The 10,228-nt window shown below is 31.6% G+C and overlaps 1 protein-coding gene across 1 annotated transcript; it reads right to left on the reverse strand.

The window, feature by feature from the left end:
* Positions 1–8,765: 8,765 nt before the first annotated feature.
* Positions 8,766–9,455, reverse strand: LOC124374646. Its single transcript, XM_046832822.1, has one exon. It carries the CDS (start codon positions 9,453–9,455, stop codon positions 8,766–8,768), a length of 690 nt encoding a protein of 229 aa, XP_046688778.1.
* Between the last annotated feature and the right edge of the window lie 773 nt (positions 9,456–10,228).

Raw genomic sequence — 10,228 nt, forward strand, 5'->3', positions numbered from 1 at the left:
TAATCACTGTTAAAGTAGCGTTTAAAAGCCCAGGTTGGGAACATGTGAACTTACAGTGGAGTATACTACCAGTAATATTTTAAACGGCCCATATTGTTACCCATTTGTTACATTACATATGTTCGGTGTATGTTGGAAAAAAACATATTATTTTTCTTATTTTCGCCACGATGCTATTATATCATTATTTTGAAAATATTTTTGCTTCAATAATATAATTTGCGCTCCCATACTTACGAATATTCACAATTGGGCTTTTGAAATCCTAAATCTAAACGACAAGTTTCATTTCAGAAGTGGCATGTATATTGTAGTATTGAGAAAGAACAATAATACAGAATTTATTTGAGCTATTATTTCTGGTTACCCATTTCTGGTATAAGAAATCTCTCAGGTCCTGAAGAATCTAATTTTGTATAACAATGGAGTACAAATTAGTATGCTATTAATATTTAGTCACAAAGATCAAAAGAAGTTTGGTTTCCGCAATACATAACACTTTTTTATTAAGAATGATTGGTTGTATGATTATTATTTATTTATTTTAGATCCTTAATTTCAAAAGTGATTTAAAATAACAAAACTACCAGATGTCCTCCAGGAAAAGGGGCTTTTAAAATATTACTATTTAGAAATATTTTTAAATAAGTAACATTGTTGTTTTCCCACATATGTCAATAAATTAACGATTTTAAAATAAATTTTCAGTGCATTAATGGTTTTAGATATGGTTTATTTGATTTAGCCTCATCTATTATAAAATTTTAAATATCAAAAATATCAAATAATTAGGTTAAAAATAAAAACAAAGTGGATATATATTTAATATTGCATATTAGTATGTCATGTAAACATTAATGTGCAAAAGCATTACAATTCCATCTCCGTCCTACTAATATGTCCAATTCATAAATCAATCGCACCATACCTTAAAATTTATAAACATTATAAAACATGCATGTTCTTCTTATCCGTCACAGATAACTTTATTTTGTTATGAGAGAGCTACAAATAGAGGGCGGCGCTATTGTAAGCTCTCATCTAATATACGTATCAGTCTCAAGAACCGAGAGCCAGTAATTTATTGTGATAAGCACATCCGCCTTCACCTTATTTGTTTATTGACGTTAATAGAAGAATAAATTGTCCTAAAAAAAATGAATGAAGATCTTCAGCTGTACTTAATTTCCTGTAGGTCGAAATTAAACAGTTGTATTTTTGTATGAATATAGTTGATTGAATATATATGATATTGTATGTACCCTTTTAGAAGGGTTAAAACAGTTTTTCTCAGGATCATATTTTTACAGCTGAAACACACGTAAAATACAAACGTCCTTGAAATAATAGTAATATTGATAACAGGAAAACTTGATAAAACAGAAATAAATTCGAAAAATATACAAATAAGTAGTTCGATTTGTATTATGGCTAAGGCTGATGCTGATGTAAAAGGTAAGAAATATGAAACTGAATGTCTAAATATGTTACTTTCACCATACTAATGCCAATTTATTACATAACAATTTATAACCTCCTTCAATAACGATATATTCTTTTAATATATGTTGAAGCACCTTTTATTCCTGTTTTTGAACTTGGGTGTATGAACCACATCATATTAGTTATTTGTTCAATTCCATGAATGTGATGTTTTTAAAATACAATAGCAAAAGTGGTTTATGTTGTTATTCGGCATCATGCATAAAGATAATGGAAAATCTAGAAGGGAAATGTTTGCTCTAAGGTAAGATCCAATGGAATACAGATGGCACATTACTGCCGAGATCGCTCCAGGATTTTGTTTCTTCTGCTGGGCGTTATATCGTTCCTTGGAGTGGACGTCACTGATGGCATACGTGACTAACATTTGACGATGTGATGATCACACATTGATTACGTGACCGCTCCGCTCTCCTTAATGTTTACAATTTATTTTGTTTATGCATCAGAATCAAAGGAACATAATTGCCTAGATCATATCGGCGTAATCTTGTTTAGAAATATTTAAAAAGAATGATATAGTTTATAAAATAATGATGATTGCATAATCTGTATTGTGTGTAATTTGGTAATAGGCACTTGAGCTTGGAGGTGTTTTATTTCATAATACACCAATATTATAAATAATCTCTTTTCTTACATTCACAAAATTTGACTAAAAGATGATTTCAGTAAAAATAAAGTGTAAACAGAACAATTATATAACGGAAAATATTAAATAAATTAGTTTATTTCTTGTCTAAACGAAGACCAGAATTTAATCACTAGAGAAACTCGAATTAGGTATATCGGTTTAGTTTGAGGATTCACATAATCAGAAACTTCAAAAGAGAATTCTTTTGTAATTTTTCGGATGAAATATAGACAAAATTTATTACTAAATGTACAGTAAAATTCGTGAGATATCATTATATACTATATTTTAAGGCTCTTACTGTACATCGTTCATTGTGTTATGAAACGTATATCTAAGTGGAAACATAACTGATAGGGAAAAATGGTGTTTGATTGTGATTAAAAATGACGACAAGAACCCCGATATAGTCTGCAAAAACTGGCTTCAAACTTTGGACGAGGGGAACTAATCTCTCATCTGAATTAACTGTGTTAATCGATGAGATAGTTTCTGAACTGAATCCCAATGAGGCTAGCGAGGATAATTAATTGGCCATTGATAATACCAGTTCCATTTAACTATTAATTTTTCGTGATTTAAATAATGGCCAGTTAGATTTCCCACCATGTTGTAATGTAGCAAACTCTCACATCGTATGTTAATATTATCCGCGTACAGGTTCTTTATACAATTCCTCCAAGTAAGTCACATTACAGTTTTCATTGGATATAATAATTAAAAACAAGTAATAATTTTTTGGGTTATATTTAATAAACATTTCTGAATTAGTTAGGCCACAATGGCAGATAGTGGTTATGTTAAGGCAATAGGCAATTGTCAAGGTCATATCGATATTAAAACTATAGAATAAAAAACTGTAATAATTCTTGTGTGTTTGTTGTTATTGTATGTGTGTCACGTGTAATATAGCAAAGCATAATCACCATAGAAATATTAATCATTACCAGAGATACGATTATGAATACTAAATAATAGTGAAGTAGTAATATAATAGTTCATATGGGGATAATCGGGTATCCCATATTTAACTTATATGTTTTGGTACTGGAAATCTAATTTTCCTGATGAATAGAATGGCTATGGTATATATTGAGAACATGTATATACCTGCATTTCACACATAATTGTGAGTACGGTTTCACACTGTAAGATAAATTGGATCACTACTGCCGTTACTAGTAACTTTTATAACCTTAAATATACCAGAATTGAGTTATATTTTAACGTTATTTCGGTTAATTTTGACGTCTTATTTAAAATGACAACGTATTTACTTGGAGGAACACTGTATGAGAAAATTTATAACTGGATTGTGGACATTTTGCCATCGTTGTGTTGCCAAACATATATAACATTATGTTTCCTTCTAGGACAGACATGTAAACATCTTCGCCAAGGATTTTAAAAATCTGTAAACGATACTGAAAATTAATGGTTAATCACAATAGCAATTGCCGCGAGACCACTGAGTGAGTATCCCCTTGAGATCCAGAACAAATACGTAGGGTTAAAAAATGTTCCCTTACTAACCCATCTCCCGTTACAAGCCGATAACTACCTGTAAGACCTTGTTGGCACAACAACAAAAATGGCAATTTGGAATGTATCCACAGTTTTTCACGGTCTACGGTGTGTGCGACACGTGGTTGTGGTACTGGTGTGTATGTAAAACAGTTCAGTATTATTATGTTACTGCGGTGTCACACTTAATACACCGTACAAAAAAAACCCTTCGCATTGTAACTCAATACGTAAAGCTACAGTAGCGTAAGGTAGCTAAACAAATATTTATGTATCACACTATAAGAAATAATATATTTCTAGTGTAAACGGTCCCTGCTGTATATTAAAAATTTCTAATTACTAATGTTTAATACTTTCTTAAATTTCTAAGTAATGTGCTTTAAAGTAACTACAAGTAATATAAATAATTCAGTATTTTAGTGACCGCTAAAATACTTAGTTTGTTATTGGCGCGCCCTAAATTAATCTTACAAATATACTATTGTACTTCTACGTAATATGATTTTTCAATACAATACTTTTATGTAGTTCAACCAGACATTTGAGTAACGGCATGGTTATAGTGTGTAAGAATAAAACTATACGAAAAAATGCTCACACTTGAGAACAATAGTCCAGAATTTCCTGGCACAAATTTGAACCTGCAATTAAGGTGACATGTGGGCGTCTAAGCATAACTAAATATAAATATATAAAATCTTTATAAACAAAAATAAAAACATTAGTGATATTATATATATTCCCATTTACCTTTAATAACTCCAGTGACTTTCTTAATTTCCGGTTCCGATGTTTCACAGTGCGTACAGACAGCTGACTGCTTGGCCAGTTGTATAAGCGTTACAAACCTGCTCATCATAATATCGCTGGTTAGTACTAATAATGAAAACCTTTTAATCAGCTTTAAATGATATTAACGTTGACGTCGCAAATTTTGTATGTAAATGTTGTTTCACAAAGTCAAATAAAAACACATCATGATAATTAATTATTTAGTTGTCAGAAATTACCTTTTTATTACACATAGCGAGATGTATGCGACATGTAACTCTTGTATACTTGTGAAAGATAATAAGTGTAAGAATACTCAGCTATATCAGCAGCCATAAATTCTCAATATTATATCGGTTTCTTATGATCATGATCAGTGTCTCAACATGTCATTAAATAGCTGAAACGCCAACTATACGAGGATGATATCATAGAAGAATAAAATAAGAATAGATTTATTTCCTTTTTTTATACAATGTTTACAGTATTATACACAAAAGTAAATTATTTACAAAATTAATATAACCAATGAGTTCTTTACCTATAAACTTAAACCTACACATTATACTCGTACTATATTTAAACAAAATTTACAAATATTGAAGTAAAGAGGAAATCTAGGGCCTCTTAGGCAATGCCTGTTTTTATGCTGAGGTTCCTACAATTTATAAATTAACAAACAAAAAAAATCTCAGCTAACAGAGAGGAAAGAGGGCTAAAAATTTATACTAACTTTTAAAAAAACAAACGGTCTTACTTTACTTGAATTGTTGCCAATGCCTAAACTTTGCTAACGAACTTCAACAAACAAACCAAAATCGGTCAAAAAAAAACAATTAAATAAAAAATAAATTTAATTAATCACCGAACATCATTGTGAATATTATTATTTTGTAATATTTTGGGAAACATACAGGCTGTAGTCAATTGTACCAATAAAAACTAACTTCATCTTGTCACTATATTAGGTTTTCCTGCTGTATATTAAAAAGAAAATCAACAACTATTTACTTTTCAACAAGATAATCATTTAATGTTTTTTTAAAGTGAATTTAGTGGATGAAATTTTTTATATTGTCTGGTAATTTATTAAACATGCGAGGCGCGACTAAAGTTTTTTAAGTTCTAGTAAAGTATGCATTGATTTTGGTTTGGGAACAATGGAAATTGCTACCGTTTCTAAGTTTTGTTCTAAAACTTATTTGCTGTTTGAGGATTGATACCACTCCTAGAGTAAAATGAACATATTACCTTATAAGCAAACAAATGATAAAGTTCGAGAATTTTAAGTGTTTTACAAAGCGGGCTTGTATGTTCAAATTTATTTTTAAGACACATCAATCTCAATATATGTTTTGCTGTATTTATATTATGTCTAAGTAAGTCTTATAAGTACTCACCACAAATCACACGATTCCATATTCCAAACAGACTTTGAACAGATGAAAAATATAAACATACGCAAAACATCTTTATATCACATAAGGTTCCTTAAAAAATAAAAATATCTTGATATGGTTGTTTAATTTAGCCCTTAATTATAGTTATGTGAGCTTTCCAAGAAACATCACTTTCTAATATAACAGCCCTATGTATTTTATCTCATTTGTGGATTTGACAAATGTGCACATCATCTTTTAAACCACGTTCCCATACAATTTATTTCAAGGCAGAACGCAACACATCTATCTAACTTTTTTGAAGACAGTTGGTTTTGTTTTTAAGGTAAAAATAATAAATTTGGTTTTTTCTGAACTCAAGACAATACAATTAGTTGAAAACCACCACTTTTAAACATGCTTTAAGATCTTCCTCCATTGCTATTCTCTAATGTTTCCCACTCAAGTTCCTATTGTAAGACCATGCCGTATCGTCAGCAACAAGAATGTCAAGTTACACTTAAATGTAGCTCCGTACAAATCATTTATATAAAATTATAAACAATAGTGTCACCCAAATACCGAACCCCCTGCGGAACACCACTTTGTTATCTCACCCAAGTTACTCAACACACTGAACTTACATTAACACATTGTTTTCTCTTCAAAAAGATAGCTTTTCAAACCATTTAATTTATGAACAATAACCTCCTAATACCACACGAAATTCAGGTTTGTCCAGAAGAATATTATGATTAACCGTATCAAATGCCTTCCAAATGTCCAAAATAAATCCTCCCACCTGCACTTCCCTTCATTTAACCCATTGTGTAAATCAGTCATAAAATTAATTAAAGCATGCTCGGTATTTAGCCCGAGGGGGGGGGCGGAGATCTATATCCAAATTTGGTTGCAGCTAAAAAAAGTTTGTATTTTGCAAAAAACCTATTATCTTTTTTTTTTTCATTAAATTTCTCAAATACCTTGGAGAAACATGACAACAAGGATATTGGCCTGTAACTGTTACATTGTGTTTTGGATCCATTCTTGTATATAGCTATCAGCTACAGCAAGTTTAAGTTTTTCTGGAAAAACTCCAGTAGTAAAACTTAAGTTTATGATATACGTTAAGAAACACATCAATACTTTTTAAGTATTTTATTTTCTATCAATAAGACAGAACTAATTCCATCTACACCTGCAGCACTGTTTGTTTTTAGAGAATCAATTGTAAGTATAAACATCTCTTGAGTAATACTGGTTCTAAATATATTGACTTTTCTTTCTATTCTATTTAAAACCCTGGTTTTTTATAAGGCAGATTTAAGAAATTATTACTGATTTGTGAATTTGAAATTTATATTTTGATTTACTATATCAAAAAAGAAAGAGTTAAATTCAATAGCTACTACAAAGGGTTCATCCAACAACATCATCATCAATAATTTGAACTTTTATCTGACAATCATTTTTTTCTCTTCCTAGGACCTGGTAATTTATTCACTTAATTTCCATGTAGATTTCGAGTTTCCTTTACTTAGTCTCAAATTGATTATTTGTAATATTTATTTTTTGAGGACCTTAATATCATATAATTTTTAACTTATTTCTAAACGCTGAATAATATTTTTTTAATTCCACATTTTGAGGGTGCTTTTTTATACTAATTTAAATAGATGATTTCTTTTCTTTATTTTCCAATGCAAATGTAATCCATTAATCCAAGGCTTGATTTTAGTGAAAAGATGAATAATTAGATTTAACCTTCAACCTTACTTTCAATTAAGAACGTCTCCAATACGTTCAAAAAACTCATCGAATGCAGATGACGCATCAAGCCGACCATACACCCGGTGTCCAGACAGCGTCTGTTCTGATCAACAGTTTTTCCAAACGTTTTGTAACTCAGTGCGGCAGCGATGAGCGGAAGGGACGGGGAGGCACAGCTCCGCTCCCCTCCGCCCACCCCCCAACACGCACACTTGTACTTGCACGAGTGAGTGGTCCTGTTATGTCCAGATGCCTAACACTTGCTTCTACATTTACAACACCCCTTTATTCAGAAAGCCTTACAAACACATGTCCTATACAAGTTTTTGACTCATTATGTTATTCTAGTTGGTTCATTCAACACAGTTTTCTAAACCATTAATTGGCATAAAACTACTGTATATGATACGTTGCTGGTTTTAAAATTATAACAATCCAAAATATTTATATTTACATCTCCGACCCACAATAAATTTTTTTAATAATTTTTTTAAAAGTATTATTCATTCCTGTTGAACAACATTTTCATATCATCAACGAAAAACATCCGCATGTAAAAGGGGACTGCAATCTATAAATAGCGATCAATGAAAACTTTTTTTTTTTTTTTTTAAACCCATTATTTTCAACGACAACATGAGCAAATCAGCTGATTGACAAGATAGATTCTAATTTACTAACGTTTAATCAATGACTTTTTAAAATAAATTGCTATAGCATACCACCCGCCCTATGTTGTTCATTACATTAAAAATATACATTATAATTATTTAAATTATATAAATTAACTTCATTAGAATTTATCCAAATTTCAGATAAAATTATTATGTCAGTAGAAAAATTGTTACTTATCATTTCAGCTGAAAAATAGATCAAAGTTTGCTTTTATCCTTCTAATATTCTGATGAAATATTACTACATTATTTTCCATTTATTGTTACATAAAATGTAAAAAACCTGAATCAAGAATGAAACAGATAATAATAATAAGGCTATATCTCAGAAAATCAATACTATTAAAGTAAAAACTATATATAATCGGATAAATAAAAATTGCATTTTAAATAATTACTTGGTTTATAAATTTTCTTATAAAAAATCAAACTAAGGTATAATAGCTTAGTAATACACCGGTAACTCAAAATTGATCTTTGGAAGGTGATTACCATTATCGTTACAACCTACAGGTTAGCTATGTCAGCCTGACAGGTCACCTGAATCACTGGACTCTTCTCTTCTTTGCGCATGAGGATCTTCCCGTTGCGGACCCACAGGAACCTGTATCCTTTGTCCTTCTTTGCCTTCCTCGCCTCCGCGAACAGCCTCCGCCTTGTAAGTGAAAGGGACTCGTTCAGGTACACAGGCTGATCCATTGTCAAGTTCATGTGTCTGGTCGAGAAGTTGGATTTCACACGACGTTTCTTCAGAAGTTCCTCCTTGTCTAGACGTCTAACAAACTTCACTATTATACCAGGTGGTGGACTTCCAGGTTCAGATCGTCTCCCCAGTCGATGACAGGCATCTATCATCGAGTCAGTTATATCCATATCCAAACCTTTCCCGACATCCTTGATCACTTGCACAACATCCTCATTCTTGCTCTCAGGAACTCCATGGATTTCGACCGCGTTCAGCCTCGAGTATTGCTCCATGTCTTCGATCTTACGCTCAAGCTCAGAAACTTTACGTGTTAATCTATTGTTTTCTGCTATTATTTCATCTACTATCTTCAAACATTTATCAATGGACTCCTTATGCTCAATCACTGCCCTCGTATTTCCTTCCAATTTTTCATTCATGTGTTCGTAGGCCTTATTAAAGTCCGCCTCTTGCTTTTTCTGGTTATCAGCGATTTCTATGATTTTCTGCATTACATCCTCCAAAGTGAGCGACCCCTCAGTAACTTCAGCATCAAAACGAAGACTTTTCCTTCTTACTGCACTACAAGGCTTACACCTCCATGGTAAACCCTCTGCATTTAGACATTCTACGTCAGCCCTACTATAGTTGTAACACTGCGCATGGAACTCCTTTTTGCAGTCACTGCACTGCAACTTAACTTGGTTAGATTTCACAGGTTTCACACACACGTCACAAAACAGCCATGTTTGAAAAAATAATAGCGAACCAGCGAAATAAAATATTGTCGATGTAAACACCAAAATAAGTATACAAAGTAGAAAATAAATAGAAAGCTTTCACTAACTGGCATATACAGGTTAGGCTTAGAACGACCGGCACACAGCGTTATCTCTGCGACCTTCACTCTCTGAGCGCCGACTCATGACTGATATGCAGAAACTGTGGTAGGTCATGCTAAATGTAAAAATAATGAATGAAATTTAGATTCGCATGCGTCCTTAATAGCTTGTAGCGAAAACTTTCGCCCGGATTTAAGCTTACCATGTAATACGTGGTCATCCTGAAATTCTGGTAAGGTAGATTATGTGGCAAAATAAATCTTTTATTATAGTTTTTCAACTGATAAATAGAATAGAAAATGATCCAGAATTTTAAGTTAAGTAGTATTTGAGAAAACCAGTGTAAAATTCAAAACATAAGTCTAAAAAGGCACAAACCGAATAAAAAGTCATACTATTTGCTATCGCTTACCAAAACTTTGATTTGATGAGGAAATTTAATT

The sequence above is a fragment of the Homalodisca vitripennis genome, unplaced genomic scaffold (genome assembly GCF_021130785.1).
Source record: "Homalodisca vitripennis isolate AUS2020 unplaced genomic scaffold, UT_GWSS_2.1 ScUCBcl_9449;HRSCAF=17945, whole genome shotgun sequence".
Classification (NCBI taxonomy): domain Eukaryota; kingdom Metazoa; phylum Arthropoda; class Insecta; order Hemiptera; family Cicadellidae; genus Homalodisca; species Homalodisca vitripennis.